This window comes from Tenrec ecaudatus, chromosome 2, assembly GCF_050624435.1.
Source record: "Tenrec ecaudatus isolate mTenEca1 chromosome 2, mTenEca1.hap1, whole genome shotgun sequence".
NCBI classification, from domain to species: Eukaryota; Metazoa; Chordata; class Mammalia; order Afrosoricida; family Tenrecidae; genus Tenrec; species Tenrec ecaudatus.
The window spans coordinates 150000535-150027894 of NC_134531.1; the positions used below are offsets into that span (position 1 = coordinate 150000535).

The 27360-nt window shown below is 44.0% G+C and overlaps 1 protein-coding gene across 3 annotated transcripts in view; it reads left to right on the forward strand.

Annotated features, from left to right (window-relative positions):
• ARHGAP26 (Rho GTPase activating protein 26) overlaps positions 1 to 27360 on the forward strand; it is a 522575-nt gene that overhangs the window by 418571 nt on the left and 76644 nt on the right. For 2 of the 3 annotated variants that reach the window (XM_075541756.1, XM_075541758.1), the window contains exon 20: positions 11859 to 12012. In XM_075541756.1, the coding sequence (XP_075397871.1) occupies positions 11859 to 12012 (154 nt within the window). Of the gene's footprint in view, positions 1 to 11858; positions 12013 to 21418; positions 21530 to 22121; positions 22401 to 27360 lie in introns of those variants that run through there. The other variant, XM_075541757.1, reaches the window with a different exon arrangement.

Genomic DNA, 27360 nt, shown 5'->3' on the forward strand with positions numbered 1-27360 from the left:
GAAATCCCACAGGGAGGTGCGAAGGAGTCCGAAGCTCCGTCGACAGCTCACTCGAGAGCTTGCTGCGGAGGGGTTCCAGTGGGTTGTGTCTGCTCGGCTTGTTCTCCCTTCCCGTGTCACCTCTGGGCAGCGCCTCTGTGGGGTACACGTGTTAGAGCCTGTTTTTTTTCCCCCGGAGGCAAGCCATGCCACTCTGCAGGGCCTCAGTTTGCCACCTGTCTCCCGTTTCCCCAGAGGAAGCGTCTGAGGTGACCTTGGAAGTTCCACAGCTCCATTCTCGGTTCCTGCAACTTGAGGCTCACAGTAATGTCTGGCCTATTAATTGGTGTGCATGCATGAGTGACTACATGCCAAAAGGAGTTTCTCCTTCGGTTCAGATGGGCCAGTTGTGTGCCCATGCGCCTTCAGGTAGTTTTCTACTTTTTCATAAAGGTATTGCTAGCATTAAGATCTCCTGGGATGAGAAGGGCTAAGTGACTTCTCAAGCACTCTGATAGTTTGGGCTTGTGTTTCTTTAGAACAGCGGTTCTCAACCTGTGGGTCGCAACCCCTTTGGGGGTCGAAAGACCCTTTCACAGGAGTTTCCTGATTCATAACAGTAGCAAAATGACTGTTATAATGTAGCAAGGAAGATAGTTTTATGGCTGGGGTCACCACAGCATAAGGAACTGTATTAAAGGGTCGCGGCATTAGGAAGGTTGAGAACCACTGCTCTAGAAGGTAGCAGGTGACTCATAACAGTCAATGTGCAGTGGACTTGGGACTGCAAATGACATGGGAGTGACTGCTGAGACATGGACCTTTGGAAAAAAGGACAAAGGAAATAATGGGAAAATGTGGGGTTGAGATGCATCATGATGGACGCAAATCATTAGCAAGCCACTGACTATTTCAGTGAAGAGAAGACTAGGTATCAATGTAGTCTGTGACTGGCCAAGGAATTTCCTCTGAAAGTTTTAAGAAAGATACTAAAGAAAATGAAAGTTTAACCCAAAGGACAGTCGGGTAGCCTATGAGGCTTAACAATGTCAATGGAGAAGAGAGGATTTCTGTAACTGGCCAGAGATAGCTCTTCTAGACCTAAAGAGAAGACTATGGGAAGATAAGCTTTTTTTGTTGTTGTTGCATTTTTTAAAACAATTTATTAGGGCTCATACAACTCTTATCACAGTCCATACATATACATACATCAATTGTATAAAGCACATCTGTACATTCTTTGCCCTAATCATTTTCTTTTTTTTTCTCCTCTTTTTTACATTTTATTAGGGACTCATACAACTCTTATCACAATCCATACATATACATACATCAATTGTATAAAGCACATCCATACATTCCCTGCCCCAATCATTCTCAAAGCATTTGCTCTCCACTTAAGCCCTTTGCATCATGTCCTCTTTTTTTTTTTTCCCCTCCCTTCCCGCACCTCCCTCCCTCATGTGCCCTTGGTAATTTATACATCGTTATTTTGTCATATCTTGCCCTATTACAAGGATCCACATGTGACCTCCTCCCTGGGGGAGAGACAGCGGAGAAGGTTGGGAAGGGAGACTCCGGATAGGGGAAGATAAGCTTTTAAAGTGAACTTGGGAAACATTTTTCCATAAAAATTACTTGTTTGTTTGTTTTTCTGTACCTGTTTAAGATATATGGCTTTATAATTTACTTAATGGTTTCTTGAATTAGGCACATCTCCTTTACCCTTCACAACTATATGACGTAAGAAATTCCCTGTTTTACAGTTATCAGAAAATGAAATTGCGAAGCAATAAAGTACTCGAGGTCACACCTCAGGAAAGCAATAGACTTGAGCCTAGCCTGTCTTACTTGAAAGCCTACATTATGAGCCAGTCACAATCTGGTCGTGCAGCTGTGGGATGGTTCTAGAGCAGATGCGCTCTGTTGGAAATGGCTTGTATGATGCAGCCTGTAAACCCGCCACGTTTTAAAGACAACATAACTGAGGCAAGAGAGAGGCAGTGCAACCACACAGGTGACACATGGCAAAAAGGAATTTGTCTCCAGGTGTTCTTGCTTCCCAACGCCATGTTGTCCCCTAAAGGTCACCTCTGTTGGTTCTTGTGATACATTGAGAAAACCTAGACAGACTGAGCCACTTGGGAAAAACAAAAAACACTCAAGAACTCACTGCCATCCACTCAGTGCTGACTTATAGTGGCCCTTTAGGAAAGGATGCAACTGTCCCTTCAAAGGAGTAGAAAACCCCATCATTTTCCCACAGAGCAGCTGGTGGTTTCGAACTGTGGACTTTGAGGTTAGCAGTCCAACGCATAACCACTGTGCCACAAGAGCAACAAAAGCAATAAAAAACCATCTCTCCTATTTCCAGGGCTGCTATGGGGCATTTGCACCATATTGAATTGGCTTCTCAATATGCTTACCAGCAGGCTGCAGCCACATGACAGCCTCCCTGCAAATCTAGCACCAGCTAGGCAGAGAACAAGTTGGGTTCCATGGGAGCTTTACTGTGCTGGGCCAAGGCAATTGTCCTTATTCGTGACCGCCTCTGACCACACAGAACAAGGTTTTTCAGCTGTTGCCAGATGAACGGTAGCAAAGGAGATGACTGGTTAATTTCCACACGCCCACACAGATGTATCGGCCAGCCGAGAGGCACATGAAAGGCACAGACACAAACGCATACTTGTCTCAGGAGGCAGTGAGTTTGGTTTGGGACAGAGGTATGGCCATGAGTAGGTGGGCTAATGTAGGTAAAGTGCATGACCTTGGGCTTAGAACACAGGCTGCAATTAGGATGATTATCAGCCTACCGTCGTAGCTCACAATTCACCAAGAAAATAGTCTCCTCTGGTCTACAGATTCCAAAGGAGAGGCCCGGATGTGAGAGTGATGTGGAGCCTCCAGGCCCCAGAGAGATCCGTCTTTGATGCTTTTGTGCCCGTCCATCCTCAGCCTGGCATAGTGGCACAGTGTTGGTGGGGTGGGCATGGATGCTTAGGCGTTGTTTTGCCTGGATCGTGTGAACTCACTGGGGATTCCAGCTCCGGGGAACTCTGTTAGTGTCGTTGATTCATCCTGGACCCTCTCCCAGGCCCAGAGAAACAGAGAATTCCGCTTTTATACTTCTCGATGTGTATCTTCCTTGTTGAAAATTAACTGGGAACTCATGCTATTCAAAGGCTTACATAATGCAGGTCGCTGAGCTGTCTACACTGCAGTCCGTGCCTTTTCTCAGATCCTGGGTGCTCTGGACACAACTGTTTGTTTTAGCAAAGGCATGTTTATCCCCTTAGGTTTCTGTTCTCACACAGGCTGCAGAAGGCGCAATGTGGCTGTTGGTTTAATTCTGTGTGGTTCCCACGCGTGACTGAAACCCACAGTGTTGGTGTGGCCATTGAAAAATGATGCTGCAGATAGCTGATGGCAGGGGGAAAATCCGCAGAGATCGTTACATGAAAAGAAGCATATTATAAGCCCCTTTCTATGGCATTCTTGTTCCGTGTGCAAAGCAAGCAGCTCAACATTAGGTGTGATGTGATCCTACCTTGTTCAAAGAAACCAGGCAAATGTTTGCACTCCTGTGAGTGAGAAACTGCCTGGCAGTTTACACAGCTGGATGCTGGGTCTCACGTGACAGTTGTGTGCACATGCACATGCTTTTCTGTTCTCTTTGAAATGGAGGGGAATGTGCATTCCTTTCATGTGGACTTATTTTTCATTGATTGGAAACTGAATGCCCTAATTACATGTTTTATCCACCATCTCAAACCCAAGGCACTCAGGAGATCACAGGAGACGTTGCTGGTTGGTAAATTGCTGCATCAGGCAAGCACAGTATTATTTCTGGGACCAAGGTGCACCTAACCCAAGCCACAGTATTTTCAGTCACCTCATATGCGTGTGAAAGTTGAACTTTGAGTAAGGAAGATGAAAGAGGAATTTAAATTATGGTGCCAGTGAAGAATAGTAAAAGTACCATGGACTTCCCCCTACCAAAAAAAAAACAAAACAAAACAAAACAAAAAAGACAGATAAATCTCTCTTAGAAGAAATACAATCAGAATGACCCTTGGTAGCAAGAGTAGTGAGACTTCCTCTCAAGTACTTGCGATGTGTTATCGGGAGAGACCAGCCCTTAGCAAAAGATACCCTATCTAGTCAAGGAGAGGGGCAGTGAGACGATGGGATAGACTGGCACCGGGGGAGAACCATGGGCTCAACAGCTGCAGTACTTATCAGGATGGTGCATTCTGTTGTCCACCAGGTTGTCATGAGTCAGAAAAGACTCGACAGCACCCAAGAACAACATCATCATCTCAACCCCACTTTGGGAAGAGTCCTGGGATGAAAATAAGTACATAAATAATTTTCTTCTTGTAAACCAGCAGTAGAGAATATGGACTGTATTGGAGCATCATAGATCAATGGCAGACTGTCTCTCTTCAAATCTAGGTTCTCAGATAGAGGAGAGGACTGCGGTGAATAGTGGCAAATCTGATGATCAGCCATTAACTAGAGGCGCCCCCACGTTTCGGATTTTGAAACAATGCTGTGTCAGGGCCTCTTCCCCTTGTGCAGCCAGGTCCCATTCCTGTGTATCAGACCAGCGCGATGATGTGCCCATGCCACCGTGAACTCCAGTTGTATTTGCATTTTTTCCCTGTGCAAAGAACATAGCTTTTAAGAGCATCTCCGAGAGAGGATAAGTCTGTCTGTCTACACTGGACCCAAATCAATGGTTGCTTGACTGAAGAGAACGTGCCAGAAGTTTTCGTATTTTGTATTACCGGCTATGGCCAGAACATCAGAATGGCCAGGATTTTCCTATCAACCACACTATTTAGTGTTTTGTGTCAGCACGTTGCCCACACTGCTTTTCAAGATTATTTTTATGTTAGGGACTGCGACTGGGCGATCAGGAAATCAGACCACCTCAGATTTCAGTGTGCTCTGGCGTTTTCCCTTTAGCAGAAGATGACAGTGAAGGAAAACAAAATGAGATGGGAGAATTGCTTCACTGGATCTGATCACAAGCTTCCGATGTACTTCGCTGCTTCTTGGGGTTGGTACTCAGAGGCTGCTGTACACTCGTCATTTTTATTGCAAAATTCATTAAGCTGCCGTCCTATTATCATGCTATCCTGTCAAGATGATGTATCGCAGACTTCATTGCAAAACCTTAATAAGGAGAAAGTGCACCTCTTTCCTTACCACAGCCTGGGAAACCTCCAGTTACTTTGCTTTGCCTTGCTGCTCCAAGTGAAATGCGCTGTCCCTGGGAAACTTCCTGCTTTGCTTCCTGTGCGAGAGAGCTCCCTCCTTTGGGCTCTGGGAGGCATCCGGAGCTGCTGGGAAAGAAGGCTTGTCTCCCCTCTTTGGACCTCGGCTCTCAGATATCATGGAAAATGAGAGGCTAGTCTGTCTTCTGAAAGGCTTCTGTACACAGTGGGAGACCTCACCATGAACTTGAAGGTCTTTGTGTCGTAGCTGCCCTCTGGCTCAGTGTCATCAATGGCCCAGGCATGCTCAGGCCTGTCAAGACCTGGGACTTTGGCTTGGCTCTGTGTGTGCTTCTCTGGCCTCAGCTCTGGGTTCTGTGATACACAGAGAGGCCGCTTCTCCTGTGTGATGGGTTTGTCATTAGAGTGAGCCGACATCATTTAGTAAACACGGAAAATGAAATCGCTTAGCTCCCAGGTTCCCATGGCAACCCTCAGAACAAGAACAATTTTACCAAAATTACGCGGTAGCTTTCTTTTTTTAGTTGCAGCTATTTGGTTGTGTACTCATGTTTTTCCATGCCCAATTTGTACCCAAAACAAAGACTGTGCCCACTTCAGCCCCAGCATGTGGGTTTCAAGGACCTTGGGTGGTCTCTGTGTGGAGCGCCTGAAAAATTCAGTCCGTCACACAAACTGCCCCTTCCATCTTAGCAGCATACATTTTCATATTGCATTATTCATTTCACAGCCATTCAGGGGTGCGCCTGTGTCCAGCACCTGAGCTAGACCCCAAGATTGTTTGGGTTGACCTGGCCTCACAGGTCAGATGCTTGATGTCTTCTTGTGTCCACACCAGCTCCTAACGTGACCCTTGCCCTGGAATAACTCGCCTCCTTCAGGACCAGCTCCACCTCCAGTTTGTCACTGCCCATGGATCGTAGGTTCCTGAGATCACCCAGTGCATCACCAGGCCTGTTGATACTTACTGAGGTATTTCCTTTACTGTCATACGCCCTTGTTTCTGGATTCCTGCTTGAGGTGACAAAATGAAGAGGGATTCTTAATGACAAATTGGATGTGGAAGATGAGTGTTTATTCTGGAATTCAAGGAGTTCAAAAATATTCCAAAGTTCTGGACATTCTTCCCGTGTTTATTATTTAAATGGTCCTCTAGGATCTTGTTGATTTTTAACTCATAGCTGCTTTATGGTGCTTTTTTTTCCTTTTGAAGTCAGTTAGACTATACATTTTTTTTCTTCAGTGACGTAATTTCCATCATCCTTCTTATACCTTCTAGTGAGAACTACAGATTGGGGATGGACTCATCAACAGCTTGAAGAAGGCGGGCTCTGTTAACTGAATAATTCAGTCAATTTTTAATTTAAAATAATAAGAACAACATCTCTTAGGCTGCCTGTTCTCATATTGTTTTGTTAGAAGCAAATATTCATTTGCCCACTTGATCAAAAATCCTCCTAATTTGAATGACATCATCGAATCATGTTCCCCTTTATTCCTTAACTCCTTCCAAATGCTGTAGAATTGGTCTCGGTACAGAGTGTCGTAACCACTGAACATTTGATGTGCTGTTGATTTTTTTTTCATTTGCCAGCCCATCTCTAAAACAATCTTCACCTTCTTACTCACCCGCAGTTAGGATTGTCTGGATTTCAGCAGCAGCTTAAATGTTTCCACTGAGATGTTCTCAATTTTATTATCTGAGGTTTCACGTCAGACATGATTCAGAATTGATTGGATAGCAAGTAACAACAAGATGCCAAAGGAAACTAGTAGTCTTAAAGGCAGAGAGCGCCAGGTTTATCGCTGTCCTTGTCATGTGCTGCATCGAGGGAGAGTAATTTAAAAGTCTATCTTGTAGGATGTGCGTTAGGTAGGCTCTTTTGGCTACGAAACTCTGAATCAGGACGAATGATTTTCTTCCTGGGCAGATAGCTTCTTTCTCTGATCTTTGCTTGTGTGGTTGCCCTCCTTGTTTGTTTCTCGGTTGGGTCATATATGAAAAGGTCCTAGAGGTGTCGATAGAATAAAATCTCTAAAATAGTGCCTCTATTATAAGAATTAGAATGCATCCAGTCAACAAATACCTGGGATGGCTTTAGAAATCCTAAAGCTCAATTTGGATTTAGCCCCTGTTTTCTTCTTTGGGCTTTCCCAGTCCAGAGATGATCCTCTTTTCCCTCTCCTAACCGTTTTCTCAGCGAGGTCCATCTCAGACTAATGTCATGTCCTACGTGCTGCACCCTCCTTATGAGCTCAGGAAGACGGCCAGTCTACATGACACGGTAACAAGAAATGTCTTCTCAAAACCTCGTGCCTCAATCCTATTTTCAGAGTCATACCTTTGTAATATGCTCCAAGATTTTGATATTTTCTTTTCTTTTAAAAAATAATTTTATTGGTATCTCTTACAACATTATATACATCAATTGTATCAAGCATATTTGAACATATGTTGCCATCATCATTTCCAAAACATTTTCGACATGTCTTATGTTTTCTTAAGAAAAGCCTTATAGAATTTCTTCATTGTAGTTTCCAAGTTTTGCCTTCAAAATATCCAAACATAGGTTGCTGTTAGGCTGTTGAGAAAGTAAGATAGATGTAATCAAATAAATAGGTGCTAACTGTCCTAGTGTATTTTGGATAAAATACCAGCGGATTAGTGTGATGCTGGGGGTGCTTTTACTATTATTGGTTGGTGCCATTGAGCCTGTCGCAACTCATAGTGATGCTGTGAACAAGAGACTGCCAAACCATCATCATTCCCACAGCTGTTAGGCTCCCGCCATTGCTGCGGCCACTCAGTCGTCCATCTCATGGAGGGCCTTCCTCGTTTTACAATGGCTTCCTGCTTTATCATGCATGGTGTCCATGCCAGGGACTGATGCCCCCAGTTAAATGTCCAAAGTGGGTGAGACAAGGTCGCACCATCTTTTGTTCTAAGGAGCATTCTGGCCGTACTTCTTCCCAAACGGACTTCATTCTGGTTCTGACAGTTGTGGTACTTTCAATATTCTTTGGTAGCACCGTAATTAAAATGCATTAATTCTTGAAAACCCCATGCCGTACCTCTGTGCTTTAATACTTTAAAGAGTTCTTACGCAGCAGATTTGCCCAATGTTACACAGCGCGTGAGTTCTTGAATGCACCTTCCACGAGCAGTGTGGATCCAAGTAAAATGCAATCCTTGACAACTTGTATCTTGTCTCTGTTTATCATAATGTTCGCCGTTGGTCCAGTTATAAGGATTCCGTTTTTCTTTAAATTGAGTTGCAATCCATACCGAAGGCTGCAGTCTTTGATTTTGATCAGCAAATGCGTCAGGTCCTCCTCGAATTCAGCAAGCAAGCTTATGTCACTTGTACACCCGCAGGTTGTTAATCACCCTCCCCCCCCAGTCCTGATAGCACGTGTTTCTTCATGTAGTCCAGCACACAGATTGGATTACGTAAGTACAACAAAAGGAAACCATCCCAACGCCAACCTTTCCTGGGTATGATTCAGTCCCTTCTGTTTGAACAAACTGCCTCTTGGTCTGTGTACAGGTTCCACATGAGCACAATGAAATGTTATGAAAGTTCCATTTGAAATATTTTTCATAGTTTTTTTTAATGATCCACGCAGTCAAATGCCTTTGCATACTCAATCAAGCCCAAATAGACATCGTTCTGGTCTTCTCTGCCTGCAGCCGCGCTCCACCTGACATCTACATTGCTGTCGCTGGTTTCAAGGTCTCGAATCCAGCTTGAATTTCTGGCAAGCTCCCTGTCAATTCACTGCTGCAACTGTTTTTGAATTATCTTCACCAAAATTTTACTTGTATGTGATATTTTATAATACTGTTTGATTATCTTCATATACTGTTGGCTTGCCTTTGTTTGCCTGGGCACAAATATAGATCTCTCCCAGTCAGTTAGCCAGGTAGCAGCAGTTTTACCACTTTGTTTGGACACAGATTAGCGAGTGATCGGTTTGTTGAAACATTGCAGTTCACAGTTGGTCAATGCCAATTGAATTAGTCTGGGGTCTGTTGGCTGTACAGAGACCATGCTTGGTCCTGAAAAGGCCCTCAATAAATAGTCATGGATGAATGAAAACTGAGGATTAAAAAGACTAATACACTTGACAGGCTCTCTGGTGGTGAACTGGGTTACGCATTGGGCTGGTAGCCACCAGATAAGCAGTTCAAACCCACCAGCCACTCTGCAGGGAAAAGAAGAGGTTTCCACTCCTATACAGATTCACAGTCTCAAAAATCCACAAGGGCAGTTCGACTCTGTCCGAGAGGGTCTGTGACTCGACATCAACTTGATGGCAGTGAATAAATATGCTTGAATAAGGAAAGAAGGAATAAGGAAGACCGAAAAAGAATCCGTGCGTTTTCATGGCGGCGTTGGGGAAGGCTATTGAATAGACCCAGGGACTGCCAGAAGAACAAACAAAATTTTCTGGAAAGATACACAGCCAGGATAGCGCAATAAGTTTAAACACAATAATTGTAAAGGAAGCTAACATCGGACTGGCAGTGTTTCATTCCAGTACATGCTGGTTTGCCATGAGTCAGAACGGACTCGATGGGGCCTCTCCTCAACCCTGTCGTCACAATCCACTTTTGGCAAAGCAGGGTGGTGGTGGTTTCTTAAGTTTATAGACTCATAGCTCTTCATGAACAAGTAAACATAAGCCCAAGAGAAATACTCACTAAGCCCAAGAGAAATATTCACTATATTCATCCAGTGCCTAGGAATGTAGGAAGGGTGCCTTGCAAGCGTGGTCTTCATAGTTTCAGACGAGTGTTCAGAGAATGTTTCCTTCCTCTTAGGTGAAGTTGAAAAGTCTCTAATCATACCTCCGAGAATAGTCCTCTTCATGCTCTTCTTTATATGGTGATCTCGAGCCCCTGACAATTCAGGAATCTTAATGAGACAATTCTGTGCAGAGGATAATGGTCCTTATACTGATAAGTAGAATTCTCTTTAGAGAGGGGACCGGATTATATCACTGCAGACTTGTTTTTTTTTTCCCATAGCAAGTTCCCATTTACAAGCAGTTAGTCTTCATATGTTTCTCTTTCTTTGTTGTTGTTTCTGTTTAAATTTAAGCTCTTGAAATATGACTAGTTCTAAATTGCAGAAATCAATTTATCATCTATTTTTTGCAAAGTATACTTGAAGCCCAGTTTCTACCAACAGCCACGGGAGTTTTAAAATTCCTCCATGAGGCTTTAACCAGTGCATTAAAGATTTTCCAGGACATGAGAGGGATTGTGTGTATGTATGTGTGCACCTTAGCATCATTTCATAGACCTCATTTATTTTTATAGACATGACTAGTGCAGAGGGAAAGCATTTTTGCATGACATTGCCCCTTTGATGGCTTAAAGAGACTTGAGTTCAAATACCAACCTCTAAACTGTATCATCTTAGGGATATAGTATAGCCCTGGTTCACTTCAGAAAGGTACAAAGAGAGAATTATATGACTTCCCTATGGAAGCCCAGAGCGTGTGTTTCTTGATGAGTATGTTGATTGTCAGAAGTGTCCGTTGGGGTCAGTGTGGTCTGTCTGCAATGAGTGTGGGGTGAGGATGGCACTGCATGCTCATAATAATTTGCTCCAGCAATGGTGCCTGTGCCGTTTAGCAACATCCTCCTCCTCAGTATGTTTTTCCAAAGTATGGTTTCAAGTTTGTAAAGATGGGCGGTGGGGAGATTCAGAAAGTTATTTTCTTTGAGTGTTCCAGAGTTCACAAAGCACCCTCCTCCTGCTGCATGGGCCCTTCCTTGGTCCTTCTTGACAGCTCTGTAGCTACGCAAGGCAGGTATCTTTCTCCTCCTTGTCCACATGGGTTAACCTAGAAGAGTGCCGTGGATATCGTCTAAAGCCACACAACCAGTCTGTGGAGGCTTCTTGAAGAAATCTCAGGGTTTCCCCTTCCGGGCTTAGCCATTTTCTCCAAGCATTGATATGTCTATTCAGACCATGGAATTGGTATTCTTTTTAAGAAATGCACAGCCTTGTCAGCTACCTACTTCAGATTTATTCTGTGGACCTAGAGGCTACACAGAACAGTGGTTTGTTTGGGTGGTTTTTTTTTGTTTTTTTCTTGGATCAGGAATTTGGACTGGCTGCACCATGAAGAAGTGATGGCCAGATAACAGGTATTCTACATCAAGGTGCAATAAAATTGGAGGAAAATGGCCTACTGGAGTAGGGCAATATTTAAGCCAGGAATTTTAGATTCAAAGATGAGTATCACGAAAGTCACAGACATGTGGTCGAATGTGTGGGAGTCACAAGGGCTCTGTGCTCTGGTCATTTGCTAGTCAACATGACACAGTTGATGGTGTTGTGCCCTTAGGGGAAAGGGGCTCATACTCAAGGTGGGGTCTGCCCCATCCAGACGAGGAAGGGGTTTGACTAAAGATTCATGAGTAGTCTACAATCCCTTAGAATTGTCCCTACTTTTGATTCCTATACTTTTCTGTCCCCTTTTCTTAGTTAGCTTCACTGAGACCAGAGGTCTCAATCCAAACTCCCTGCTGATACATATAGTATTCATCTGATCAGACTGTAGCTATGGAATAATGCTAGTATTAATATGAGCCGTATGCCATTTCTGTGCCCACAGAGGAACAAAGGAACAGCATCATCAACTCCAGTTTGGAATCTGTCATCTCATCCAATGCCAACAGCATCCTTAATTCCAGCAGCAGCCTGCAGCCGAACATGAACTCCAGCGACCCAGACCTGGATGTGGCCAAACCCACTCGGCCCAACTCTCTGTAAGCATGGAGCCCAGTTGCTGCCACACTGGGGCCTTGGTCGACCACTCTGCCCAGAATTTCCTCTCTGGCCCTCTCTGAGTTTGAACTGTTGTCCGGTGAATGTGATTTAAACCTCCTCAAACTTAGAGCGTGGCTAGTTTGTCATAGGTTTGTTGAACATCCATCATCATGCTTTTAAGGGAAATTGTTATTCTTAGCACATTGCTTCTTAGCTTCGATGATTTTTTTTTATTCACCATTTTGCTGGGTCGGCTTCGGTGACAGCTATGGCCTGGACTGGCTGCTGGGCACGCAGAGTGTTTCTTGTCGTCTGACAGACGTCCAGGGACACGTAGTGGCTCTGTAGGTCAGGAGCCGAGTCCATCTCCCTCATTCACCTTGTTGCACTTCTCCTCCGTGGCTATGTTGGAAATGTTTCACGCTCCCTGTGTCCACTGCCAGAAAGAAGAATCCCCAGCAGTCCTTCGAGTCCTACGTTCTCAAACCTCAGCATGGCCGTGGTCTCCTAGGAGACCAGGAACAAGACGAGCACTGGTTCCATTCTCATGCCGTGGGCCCACAGCCAATGCAGCCAGCTTCAAGGCTGCTTGTCCAGGCCCTCAGATAAACTAGAGCCACTCCACGGGCCAGAGATGGCCCTTTGTGCTTGTGGCACCGTTCTTCAGACCGCCCCGTACATCTAGTCAGCTAGCGCCCTCACGGGAAGACTGTGAGGCCGTGGCCAGAACAGCTGGGCTCTCGGACCACAGTTGCATAAGGTTCAGGAAAAAGGACCGACTGACTTTCTCCGATGAAAACAGTTCAGGGTCCAGCCCAGACTGCCCTCGGCACAAGTGGTGCATGTGAGTGGGGCCCTCGAGGTAGAGTCCAACACCAGTCTGCCACAGAAGTTCTCCGACCCATTTTGAGCTGTGCTGGCAGGCCCGCTCCCTTCAGTTTTCGCTTTCCGTGGTGTTTGCAGACCTGCACACTGGGCCCAGCCATGTTGCCTTAGGCTGGGAGACATTCGTGCTGGTGGTTGTCGCCACAGTCATTTCCCCGCGTATCTGGAGTAGCTCTGCTCCAAGACGTTTGCCAGGCTGTGACTTCTGGGGAACAGATCGCCAGGCACCACCAACCTTTGCAGTTCTCAACCAAGCACGTACCCACCTGTGCCCTCTAAGGAGAATGCATGACTAAAAGACTAAAGCTGACTCTAAAATGGATTTAAGAGGTCCTGAAAAGTCGAGTGGAAGTCCTGGTGGTATAGTTGATTATGTAATTGGCTAGCAACCCGTGAGCTGCTGCCAGGGGGAAGGCAAGGCCCCATTCTCCTCCAGACGCCAGCCCCTGGCCCGGGAGCAGAGCTGCCGTTGCTGCGCGTCAGCTCGACGCAGGGCGGGGAGCTTGCCTTTGGTTTATCCCCCAGTGCCACTGCAACGGAGGACGAAACCTTTCACTGAGAAAAGCAGTCCTTGGCTGATTGGTTAGGAACTGTACATCCTCCCTTGCCCTTCAGGGAGTTTAATTATTCTGATCATGTGTTTTCTTACCAAGAGGTGGGCCAATGCCTCAAGAATGGCGCACACGCTGACTTGCTTGGCATATGGGCAGTGAGTGTCTTCTGGTTCCCAGGACTAGGTTTGCCTAGGGGCACCTCCTTAGGTGCATGCTCTCCTAGACTGTATTTTCAGCAGCTGGTAGCTTTGAGCCCCTTGAGCTACTGTGGAGTACAGTATGTTCAAAGGGGTTGCCTAGGCAGCTAAGTGGGAAAAGGTGACATCTTTTAATACAGGTCTTAAACGGTGGGTAGGAGGGAAGCTGGCTTGTTTTCTATTTTATCAGTGCCTAGATGTGACTTGGTTTTGTTTTGGGGTTTTTTTTTTAATGTGATTTGTTTTTTTTATAAAATACTGAGTTTACTCTTCTGCTTCACTGTGTCGAGGGGTTTTTTTGCTTATCTGGTACAGATTTGGGGGGCTATCCTGGGGAAGGAAGAATGATACCAGGGACACTTCCATTTGTTTGCCATCGAGGAAGGTTAAAGGTAGAAGTATGGTTGTGTTTGCAACAAGAATGGTGTCCCTCCAAGCCGAGTGGTCTTTGCTGGAGCACTGAGTGTGGCTGTGAAGGAGGACTGTTAGTGATGTGGAAGCAATGCCACTGTCACAGCCCCCGTAATCCCTGCACCAAGTTCATAGATCATTTCTTAAACCTAAAGTAAGTTGTTGCTCCTCAGACTTTTCTGCCTTTAATTTGCCTTGGCGGACCATGGGCAAGAGGATAGGCAGTCTCGGGCTTAACTGGGAAGATAATGCTTCAAAAATGATGATAGCGGCATATGTGCAAATGTGCTTGACACACTGGAGGAATATATAGCTTGTGATGAGAGATGTAAGAGTCCCCAATAAAAGTATTTTTTTAAAAAAGGAGTATAGGCAGTCTTGGCAAACAGAGGTCACAGAAATTCTCTAAACTAATTTCAAGAAACTGATGGTAACTGGGCTCAGTTACAACCAACCCAGACCACTTGGATCTCAACCTTCATTCTTCCCTGTTTGAAGTGTGCAGAGCTCCTTCAGTGGAAATAATTAGTGATGCAAATGGAAGCAGAACACAAAGGTACGTCTACCACCCACCTGGGTTTACTGTCTGTTTATTAATTAATTTTGCATGATGCGGACAGTCCGTCAACAGGAAATCGCCATTTCTCCTTTATATTTTATTCAGTTTCCCCACTTTTTCCCCCCTAATGACTAGCCAATCACTATAACCAATGGAAATCACAACCAAAGAACCACGTCTGTCGTTCCTTTACTTTGACACCTGAGATGACTGATTTTTCTAGGTCGTTGGTCATTCTTTCCCAACTCTTCAAGGAGTTCCTGGCCTTCCTGTTTGCTTGGGCTTAACGCTAGATCAGGTACCACAACTAGAGTTGCCACTATTCCACCACTGCAAGACAAGGCTTCTGGGCTGAGATCTTTGCCCGTTCCTCAGCTAGAACTTTTGGAGTAGTCATCTCGCCTGAAGATCAAAGCATGGTGGGTAAGCTAGGAAGAAAGTCCGATTCCTAGCCTAAATTCACGCCCTGCGTGCCCCAGTTTATCCCCAGGCTTGTGGTAAGTTACCTGAGGTAAACCCTTGTCTCTCTCCAGAGCTTAATATCTGGTTAAGGAGACACGTGGACTAAGTCAATGCTAAATAGCGTTTGCAGTTCATAAGTACTTTCCTTTAAAGTTCAACAAATATGATCCGAATATCTGCTGACTACGTATACCATGTAGAAGTATTGGGAAAGGTAAGGTAGGTAATCAAGGGTGAGGTGGGAAGGGGTAACATTTATGAGTGGGTTCAGACCATTCTAGGATAGTGGGGCTGTGAGAAAGGCTGAGGTCATCAGAATTGATAAATATAGCCTGTAGATGCACTTGTTGAACAGAAGGGAAAGGATACTGGCAGAAGGGCTCCAGTCTCTCCCTCAATCTCTACTTCCAAAAAAGAAATTGAACCAATATTGCAGATTCAAAAGGCTTCATGTTCAAGTATAACGTAATCCTAGGAATGCAAGGATGGTTCGACGTGAGAAAACTCGATCAATATAATGCACCATATTAATAGAACAAAGGAAAAGATCTACACGATCATTGATAAAACTCAGTGCCCTTTCTTATTGAAAACCCTAAAGAAGGTTGACCTAGAGGGGAACTCTTTAAAACGATTTGGGCCTTCTATGAAAAGCCAACAGCCCACAGTGCACTCCATGGAGAAAGATAAAAGGCTTTCCCTTGATATCAGGAACGGGACAAGGGTGCCCATTCTAACTCATTTTATTTAATGCTCTATTAGAAGTCTTAGCTAGAGCAATAAGACAAGCACAAAAAATAAAAGAGATCCAGATTTTAAACAAAAAACGCCACCATCAAGGCAACCGAATCATGAAGTAGAAGTAATGCTATTTGTGTATGATATCCTAAATATGGAAAATTCCACAGAATCTACATGCAAACTCCCAGATCTTACAGTGGAACTTAACACTTTCAGGGTTCAAGGTCAACAATCAAATGTTTAATTGGGTTTCTATACTTCAGCAATGAGAAATCTGAACGAGAAATCAGGGACGCTGTTCCATCTGAGAATAAAATCCCCAGGACTAAGTCCAAGTCGGAACATGAAGCATGTGCACAGTGAAACTACAAACACTGCTGAAGAAGGCTCGGGTCAGTGGGAAGATGCTCCATGTTCACGGATTGGAAGACTTCGTATTTCTTCAGATGTCAGTAACTTCCCAAAGCAATCTACGGACTCAGCATAATTCCAAGGAAACAATCTAATTGTCTGCTTTACAGAAATAACAAAGCTAGTCTTCAACTTTACATAGAGTGTCAGGAGGCCTTGAGTAGCTCAAGCAATGTGCAAAGAATGGAATGAAGTAGGAAGACACATTTCCTGATGTAAAGCACAGTGTGCTGCTGCAGTAACCACACAACTTTGTCTGCGTATAACAATAGCCATGCACACCAATGGAATAAAATGAAGTGTTCAGAAATCTAAACAGCTATAAATTTTAACTAACGTGTATGCTAAGTCTATTTAAAGGGCATTGAAGAATCTGTGTTAAAAATGGTGCTGGGACAAATGGATTTCCACATTTAAAAAAATGAAACATATCTGTGCCTTGTACCATAGACAAAAGCAATTCAAAATGGATTAATAACCTAAATGTGTAAAACCAAAACCATACAACAATGTTTAGAAGAACAAGCAGAGGTAACATTGACAGGCCTAGCTTTTAAAAGTGGATTATCTGATGTAATAACAAGCAAAAACTGACATAAATAATAAATCATACATCGTAAAAATTTTCAACTTTTGTTCATCAAAAGACTTTACCAAAAAAAAAAAAAAAGAAATGACACGCTGCAGACTGGCAGAATTTCTTTGGAAACCATATATCCAACAAGAATCCAATAAACAAAAAATATGTATATGATTCTGGCAGGCTAATAACAAAGAGACAATAACCGAATTGCAAACTGGGCAAAGGACTTTAATTGGCATTTCATCAAAGAGGATATCCGAATGACCACCAATCACAGGAAGAGATGCTCAGCACCATGGCCCCGTGAACCATCAGAGGGAGGCAAAAAGCAATAATAATCACAGTAGGGGGAATCACAGTGGGATGCCATTTCATCCCCAGTAAGATAGCTCAGGAGCCCTGATGGCATAGTGGTTACGAGTTGAGGTGCTAACCACAAAGTCAGCAGTTCAAAACTTCCAGCCAGCTTCCCGAGAGAAAGATGGGTTTTTTCCTCCCACAGAGTCTCAGAAACTCACAGAGGCCTTTCCACCCAGTCCTAAAGGATTGTCATGAGTCAGAATTGACATGATGGCAGTGAGTTTGGTCTAGGAAAGCTAAGCTTTGGAACTAAAACAACAAAATTTTTTAAATGTTTGTGAGGATCTACAAAAATTGAAAACCATTCTAAGAATGCAAAATAACACAACCATTGTGGCAAACAATGCAGCGGTGCCTCAAAAGACCCCAAAAGTAGAACTGCCACATGAAGCAGCAATTCCACTCCTGGGTGTCTACTCAAAGCCTTAAATAGAGAGTCGGACAATGTTCGTTGCATCACTATTCCCAATAGTCAAAAGGTAGAAACAACTTAAGTGCCCATCAATGGATGTACCATAAAATGTGGTACTTACTTGCAGTGGAATGACCACTCAGGGGACATGAAGCCTTGATGCATGCTGCCATCTGAATAGAGCTGGAAGACATTATGCTGAATGAAGTAAATCAAGCAAATTATCAAAATGAATCAAATCAAAAGGTCAAATATTTTATGGCCTCACTTATATAAAGACAGATGTATGGAGAACGACGTATGGGAGTGATTACCAGGGAAGGAGGAAACTGGAGGGGGTTGCATTTACATAATGAAAATGTATTAATTAAAGATACAATTGCACAGATGATTATTGTAATTGTTATTGATAAGTTACACATCTGCAAAAAGTTGTGTCATAGATATATTTATACCAACGACCAAAATCAAAGAACAGAAAAGAGTAGCTGTGGAGGCTACTTATTTACAACCAACAAGCTCCTGGAATTTGGTTTCCTGATTTTGAGGTTTGCAGTCATGCTTTACGGGTCATCCCAGTAAATTGGCCTAATAATGTGTTTAGTGCTTTTGCTCTTCCTCTTAGTTCATCACAGAGTGCTTGGGGTCTTAAACGTTTACACACAGCCATCCCAAGCACAGCAGTTGGTCTCCATCTGCACGGTTCAGCAAAGGAAGGAGTGTCAGGAATGGGAGGAAGATATGGAATGTGTTAGTAATTATCTCATAAGACCAGAACTGGATGATGTCCTGCTACCATTCTTGAACCTCTTAATATTCTATAGAAGAGTCTTGATCGAGGTGGGCCACGTGGCAGAAATGCCGAACAGAATTTCAAATTCTCATGAACTCCACACTTCCTAGAGCCATGAAGATTGTAAGAAGTCTTAAACACTGTTGTCCTGAGGTAACCTTTTAAACCTGAAACAAGCAAAAGCTAACCCTGAAGTCTTCTTAAAACCAACCATTAACTTGACTTAACTAGTTAAAAATGTCTGTCTTGAGCATTATGTTCTTTTAAGATCTGTCTGTAGAGGATAACTTGGCAACAACATCTTAAAGATTAGCTAGGACCTTAGGGGGCAGTGAACTTGTGTTCCTGGGGAAGGACCAGCTCAGAATAGTAGGGTAAGAAGTGACGGAACTCAAAGAAGGTAGTCTATGTCATGAAGTAGTGCATTAGAAGTGTTGAATTGGTATATATTTTGCTATATATTCCCAACACCCACAACCTGAATAAAAATGAAAAATTAGGCGACTTCACATAAAATGCAGATATCTAACTTTTCTGGAAAGGTGATACGGTGGGTGATAAAGGCCACAGGAAACTCACATGTTACTTGGTAACAGATGCTCTCCAGCCTTTATCACCTCTCAACAACTAGGCTTCTTCACTAGCTTGATATTGCCTTGTTATAGACCTCTGGGACTTTACATTTGGCCATAGAATTTTTGTAGCTCTTCTCTTGAAGAGGAATAGTTCTTGGTCTGAACTCACTGCTGCCTTACTACTGGCTTTGACAAGTAGAATGTGATGTTCAGTAACACTGTGTGACTTCAAGCTTCGGCCTGGGAACCCAAGTGCCTAGATAAGAAAACCAGCGTAGCCTCCTTAAGGCCAAAGACCAATAGCGGAAGAGACCCTGTTACCCAGTGACGTTCAACCCCTGGCTGACCAGCCAGTTGAATGCAGCCACATGAGTCAGACCAGGCCAGCCCACGGTAAGCAATTCATTGTGGTTGTTTTAAGCCACTGAGTTTGGGGTGCCTTTTATGCCGCAACAGTCAGCTGACATAAGACCTGGGTCTGTGACCCCTGAGTCATGAACAAATATATGCCTTGGGTTTGGCCTCAAACTGCCTGGGTGAGGTAGAAAGGTATGGACGGTTCTTGCTATGGGGCAGGACACTGTGGAGCTGAGCCTCTCAGTCTTCAGCCTCTTTGAAAGAAAATGACTCATAACTTAGATTCTAAGAAGCAAAACAAAACCCATCGCTAATGGCTGAGGCAGCAAAAAAAGACAGTTCACGAAGCATTGCCAAAGCAGGAACCCTCGGTTTCAACCCCGGCACCAGCGTGGCCGGGCTGAGCCTTCCCCCACCCACTCTGGCGGGAACACACAGGGCTGGCCTGCCCCACGGGGAAGTTGCTCACGAGTTCTTACCTAGACCTACAAAAGTAAGGTACTTTCTCCTCCCACCTGGGCCAACACAGCTGGCTTTGGACTAGCTCCTCTCTGGATGATAATGATTTTTAAAGAGGAAATAGATACATGCTGAGCCCGAAGGCAGAAATCTCTCAGCAGCGATCTAAGACACCATAGCACAGACCTCCCCCAAATAAAAACAAACAGGTCAATGCCTTCTCCGTAACATTTGAAAGGTTCGGAGGATGGAGGGTGACAAATGGAAGAGCGCAAACTTGGTCCCCACCCCTAAAAAGTAACCAGCTACTCAGTGCCCCATAAAGAAGCGATTTTTTTTCTCGTCCCTCCTTTTGAACAGCCACAGGCCTTTATTTCCAAGTTGTTTCTGGTGTCCTAAATGATGTGTGCCTGCCAGATGTCGTCGGAGTCTGCCAGAACGCACCATCTTCTCCCATCTCCATGGCCAGTGAACTCTAAGAGATCAGTCCCTGGAATTCTGAGGATAAACAAGGCCTGTGTCCAGCCAGAGTTGTTTCTCTGCGGAAAGCGTTTTGGCTCCTGCTGAGTTTAATTCAGCTGCTGGTGGGTGAAACCTGCCTTGAGAGAGAGCTCTAAGATTTTACTTCTGTTCTGCATATTTAGTCAACACTCATTCAGCAAATATGAATTGAACACCTACTATGTGTCAGGCATTGTTCTGAGTACTGCAGATCTAATTTTCAAAAATCAACAGTTTCATATTCCATGTAACTATATGGAGGAAAATAAGATTACTATCTATTGTATGGTGGCCCACAGGGGCCACTGCCAAATAAGTGTTGGACTGCTAACCTCATGGTCAGCAGTTCAAACCCATTAGCTACCCCATGAGAGAAAGTTGAGGTTATCTGCTCCCATAAAGAGTTACCGCCTGGGAATCCCTCGATAGGGTTTGAGTCAGAGGTGACTTCTTGGCAGTAGGTTTTTGTTTTGTTTTGTTTATTTTATGGTAGAGTTAGTGCTTGGCTACTCACTGGAAGATTGGAAGTCCACCCAAAGTCACCCCAGAAAAAAGGCCCGCTGATGTTTCCCAAAATCAGCTATTGAAAACCCAACAAAGTGCAAATTGCTTTGACACACATGAGGTTGTCATGTACTAGAACTAACAGCAGCTGTGCTTTATTGTTGTTCTCTGTATCAGTGGAGCAATATATCAGATGTTGGGAGCATTGTATAGAGAGGAAGGAGGCAAGTTATTGTAACTATCTCAGTATACCTACCTCAGTATTCTAATCTGCAAAGCAGAATAATCATCCTTTTTGGAGAGTTGTGAAGATTAAGTGAGATCACCTGTAGTCATCTCGCTTACATGCTTAACACTGTAAATGACAATTCGTATCATTTTGGAGGGTTTCCCTTCAGTCACCATCCTTTCACGTGTTCGATTCCCTCAGCCCTGGTGGTACTGTCAGTAAGTGTTGGATCGCTGACCACAAGGTTACCTGTTCAAACCTACCAGCTACTCCATAGTAGAAAGTTGAGGCTATCTGCTCCCATTAAGATTTATAGCCTCCGAAACACTACAGACGATGGCTGTGCACAGGAATTGACGCAATGACAGTGGGTTAGATTCCCTCAGTCCGGGTATATATTTTTCCTGTACAGAGAGCTTCCTGAGGCTGTACCACTCACCTTTCCCACCAGCTTCCTACCCAAAGTCAGAGAATGGGGTCTTTGCATTATGGGTGAGGAGGAAGAAGAAGTTCCGCTATAGAGGTATGTGCTGCCCCACCTTAAACCTACAACTGCTTGGATAGGCATGCCTGCCTGTTCTTGGAATATTTAAAAACCTTGAAATCTCACTGGGTATGTGATTAATTTGGTGCATAGTGCTAATTTATTGAGATTATATGAATCACACAATGAATGAGCATTAGATAAGTAATAATGACATTTTGAATGATTTTACCATCACATGTTATTGATTTTTTTGCCAATGGCTTCTACCCCGAACAGACAGCTCTGATTTTATGTGATTTATCTCTGTCATTCTTTGGAATGTAGGGATTTGCTCCTCTATGGTTGGCTTGGGATTGAGGAGGGAGGAGGCTCCTTCCTGTTAGATTGAGGATCTGTTTTTGTTTTGGGGGGGGTTTGTTTTTTTTTTCACTCATGCTCAATCAGAAATGACCTCTTCAGAGGTTGGTTTGTTTGTTTGTTTTTTGCTTGACAAATCTCTTCTTCAACCTGGAAAATAAAAATTTCCCTTGAAGATGTAATTTTTCCTAAGGACTCTTCCGCCTTTTCTTGTTCCTCCTCACAATACCGCATGGTAATTTCAGCCTGCTCCTTGATTGTTGTTTTTCAGACATGCCCAGTCCCCACCCTCTGACACCCCAGGCTCCGGGGACTGCCTCGGACACAACTTCTCCAAGAAACCAGGCCACGTTGGCTTGACGTTTTCAGAGATTGTAACTGGAGTGCCCGCATTCATGCTTTTTGAGCGGTTTCCTGTCAACTTTCCCTGTTCCCCAGCCAAGATCTTCCTCGCCAGTCAGGAGCCCGGCTGGGTTTCGCTTGGTTGAGGGTGAAGATTCTTGCCTGGTGACCCATTCAATCTTTATTAAATAAATGTGTTTGGTGATTAGTGGTTCTACTTTCTTTATGTATAAAAATTGTGTTAGGCAGCCCTCACACCTCATCGCCCAGCAGGATTTCTGTCCCCAGCCCCAGTGCTGCCAGCGGCATTTGGATCTCCTGACAGTGCAGGCACGGGGGAGGATGGATGGATGGTACTGCTTAGGCGTGTAGCCGCAGCCCATTTTCCAGCAGAGTGGAAATCATCAGTGGAAAAAAGTTTGCCCTCACACACATTGTTCTATTCTTCTTTATAAGTTATAATCAAATACAGACTCTTCCCCCCCCACCCCAAAATACACACACACACCAGAAATGTTGGTAAGTGATCTGAAATGATTCCCTGACATATCAGAAACAAAGCAGGCCATTGGCATCGAGTGGCTTCCATCCCATTGCAGCCCTGCAAATGGCTGCATCGAACTGTGCTTCACAGGCTTTTCTTGCTGTGAGCGGTACAGAAACGGTCACGTGTTCTTTCTTCCACCGTGCCACTGGCTAGGATTGACCCTTTCACCTGTAACTTAGCAAGCGAGTGCATCACTTATTCCAGCCAGGGACTTCACAGTTGGGGGTTGTCAAAAGTATCGTTCTGGGCTCCAGGGCACACATGCACAGGCTTATTCCAATAAAACAGCTTTAAACGTGTCTGCACTCTGTGCATGGCTGCAAGCAAGTTCTCTTGGTAATACCTTTGTCTTAGGCTTACTAGGATGCAGGCTGTGGAGCCAGTTAAATTCAAGGCACAGAGATTCCCCTTAGAACGTTATATAGTAAATGTATTTCGGAATCCCAATGGGGTAATCTTGATGGATTATTCATTAAAAACTTAGGACCATCACAGGGGTTATTCGGAAAAAGTTTTCAGAAAGTGGAATGTTGCATGGAGAAAGTTCTATTTTTGCATCATGACAGTGCACCTGTTCACTCTTTGAGGACAGCAAGGCTGTCCTGTGAGAATTTGCGGGTGGGTTTGTTCGTTTTTCCCCCATCCACCCTACATCCCTCATCTTGTCCCTTCAGACTTCTTTTTGTTCCCAAAGCTCAAGGAACATTGAAAAGGAAAAGGATTTGAATCCCTCAAGGTAGCTCAAACTTCTCGTTGACATGGGATAAACCAAATGCACAGAAATCTTCAAGGACAGGCTAGAGAGATTGAAAGACCACCTTCAAAAACATACAGACCTATACAGAAGATATGCTGAGAAACAGTAGCTTCACATTGTGATATTTTTTTCTTTAATAACTATTTCTAAGATTTTATAGTAATATTTTTGCCTTATGTTTATATAATGGATGCTTAAAATCTATGAGTTTCATTTAAAGAATGGGTACACGAATTTTATTCTGAATTGAGCTACTTGCAAATGCCTTGTGGTGGAACCAAACTCACTGTGACCCAACTTTCAGCCAAATCATAGAGTTATAAGATGAATAACAGCATCATGGAGATCCTACGTTATACCACAGGACCTAAAAGGCCGGGAATAAAGCTCAAAGGGCAAGAAGGAATCGGAAAGGAGGAGGGATGGAAACAACAAACGCAGGAGAGCAGGAAATACTGACGTACGAGCAGGACCAGTGCCCTGAATACAAGTGCGTGTGAACTGTTGATTGGGAGCCTAATTTACTCTGTGAATTGTCATCCAAATTACAATAAAAAGCTGGGGGGGGGGTCTTGCCTGTGGCTCTCCGTAAATATAAGTGGGCATTAAGCATTGTAGACTTAAGAGTTTGGGGTAGATTCCTTAGGGGAAGAAATAGACATGACTTTCCATGGATTTCAGCACTATTCTGTCCATAAGGAGATATGGAAAAGAAATCTCTTCGACGTCTTTTCTCTCAGTGAGTTGAAATTTTTTCTCTCCATATATATGATTTGGGGGATTGTTTTGCAGATTTTTAGATGTCAACTCCTAAATCAAAATGCAAAGATAGATAACCTAGGCAAATCAGAATGACATTAAAGTGCTGTCTGTGTCATCTTTTTCAGTCAATCTGCAAAGCACATGCTTACTTAAGTAGGCTTGCATTCCTGCTTGGAAAAGTACCTCACATCTTACCTTTCCCTCATCTCTACATTGTTATCAGGTGCCATTGAGTGGGGCCCAGTGCATAGTGCCCTAGAACACAACAGCACACTACTCAGTTCTGCCACTTCCTCACAATTGTTATCCTGTTTGAGCCCATTGAAGCCACTGTGTCCATCTAGCTCAGTGAATGTCTTTCTGTGTGTCCTGGACTCTTCCTACTTTAGTAAGACTGGTGACCTTTTGCAGGGTCTGGCCTTGACCCAAGTACGTGAAATGAAACCTTGCTGCCCTGACTTTGAGTTATACTTCTTTCTAGACAGATGTGTTTGTTCCCTGAGAATCCACAGTAATGTCCGTGTTCTTCACCCATTCAAATGTGGCAATTCTGCGCTCTTCATTTTTCTTTGGGTAGCTGTCACACGGATACGAATGCAGCGATGGTAAACACCATGGCTTGGGTCAGGTGTGCCCGAGTCTTTAAAGTAGCATCTTGTCTCTAATACTTTAAAGAGGTTCTGTGCAGATTTTTAAAATCATTTTATTAGGGGCTCATGCGACTCTTATCACAATCCATACATACATCAATTGTGTAAAGCATATTTGTACATTCATTGCCCTCATCTTTCTCAAAACATTTGCTCTCCACCTAAGCCCTTGGCACCAGCTCCTCATTTTCCCCTACCTCCCCACTCCCCCCTCCCTCATGAACCCTTGATGATTTATAAATTATTATTTTGTCATATCTTGCACTGCCCGATGACTCCCTTTACCCACTTTTCTGTTGTCCATCCCCCAGGGAGGAGGTCACATGATCCTTGTAATGGGTTTCCCCTTTCCAACACATCCTCCCTCTACCTCCCCAGTATCGCCACTCACAGCACTGGTTTCCCTGCGTTTCCAATTCCTGTCTGTACCAGTGTACATCCTCTGGTCTAGCCAGATTTGTAAGGTAGAATTGGGATCATGATAGTGGGGGAGGAGGAAGCATTTAGGAACTAGAGGAAAGGTGTATGTTTCATGATTGCTACATCGCACCTTGACTGGCTCATCTCCTCCCCGAGACCATTCTGTAAGGGGATGTCCAGTGGCCTACACATGGGCTTTGGTCTCCACTCTGAACTCCTCCCCACCCCTCATTCACTATGATAAGTTTTTTTGTTCTGATGATGCCTGATAACCTGATCCAGTCAACACCTCGTGATTGCACAGGCTAATGTGCTTCTTCCATGTGGGCTTCTTTGCTTTGGAGCTAAATGGCTGCTTGTTTATCTTCAAGCCTTTAAGACTCCAGACACTATATCTTTTGATAGCCAAGCACCATCAGCTTTCTTCACCACATTTACTTATTCACCTACTTTGTCTTCAGCAGTTGTGTCAGGAAGATGAGTATCATAGAATGCCAATTTAATAGAAAAAGCATTCTTGCATTGAGGGAGTTCTTGAGTGGAGGCCCAATGTCCTTCTGCTACCTTAATACTAAACCTATAAAAATATGCACATAAATCAGTTTCCCCATACTCATATATATATTTTCATATGTATATGCCTTTATTTAGACCTCTATAAATGCCCTTTGCCTCCTACCTCTTTCCTCTATTTCCTTTGACTTTCCTCTTGTCCCACTATCATGCTCAGTCTTCATTTAGGTTTCAGTCATTCCTCTTGGTTACATTACCCCTTGATCATGCCCTACCAGGCCTATTATACCCTCCTCACCACTGATTTGGATCACTTGTTATTCCCTTGTCCCTGGGTTTGTTAACACCACTACCTTTCCCCCCACCTCCACCTCTCCCCCGGAACTGTTGGTCCCGTTCCTTTTTCCTCCAGATTGTTCATCCAGCCTGTCTTACTTAGACCTGCGGAAATAATACAATGCACAAAAGCAAGCAGAGCAATACCAAGCCACAATATACAACAAAACAACAGCAACAACAAACTAATGAGAAAAAAAAAGCAAAACATAAGAAAAAAAAGCTAATAGTTCAAGGACTGTCCCGTTGACCTTTAGGAGTGTTTCCAGTCCAGTCTGTTGGGGCACCACGCTCTGGCCCCAGAGTTCACCTTCAGCATTCCCTGGGGACCTCGCCGCTCCATTCCCTTGCTGTTCTGTTGCACCCCCTTAGTGTTTTGCCTCAATGTGGTGGGATCAGATCGGGCTCAATTCCCACACTGTGTCTCTGGTGTTGTCCCCTGTAAGGCTATGGATCAGTGAGGGACGTCATGTCTCATAGTGGGGCTGGCCATGTGGTCCTCCTCTCTGTGGACTGACTGCTCTAATCAGGAACATCATCCTCAAGGCCTGGTGGGCCAGGATGTGCTCCACTCTCCTCCTCCCCCTTCATCTGCTCCTGTGTGCTCCGATCAGATATGTCCCTCTCCAGGAGCGAGCATCAGATTTTCCCAATGCAATTTTCCATTTGGTTTCTTGACTGTTATTTCTTCTAGGAGTGTTGATTGAGGAGCCAAATAAAATGAAATCCTTTACAACTGCCATCTTTTCTGATTTTCATGATGTCTGTTGGTCCAGTTGTAGGGATTTTTATTTTCTTTACATTGAATTGCAGTCCATACTGAAGACCATAGTCTTTTTGATTTTTATTAGCAAGTACTTCAAGTCCTCCTCACTTTGAGCAAGTAAGGGCGTGTTATCGCCACATCAAAGGCTGTTAATTGGCCTTCCTCAAATGTTGATGCCTCATTCCTCTTCATTTAGTCCCAAGTCTTGGACTATTGCTCAGCATACAAAGTGAGTAAGTATGGTGAAAGGATACAATTCTGATGCACATCTTTCCTGATTTAAAAGCATCCAGCATTCCTTGGTTTTGTTTGAATAATTGCCTCTTGAAGCCTTTCCACAGAGTCTACTTAAACAGAGCAGGACCCATAGCCTACCCTCCACCCCAAGGAAACTACCTTTTAATGTAGCTTCTATGA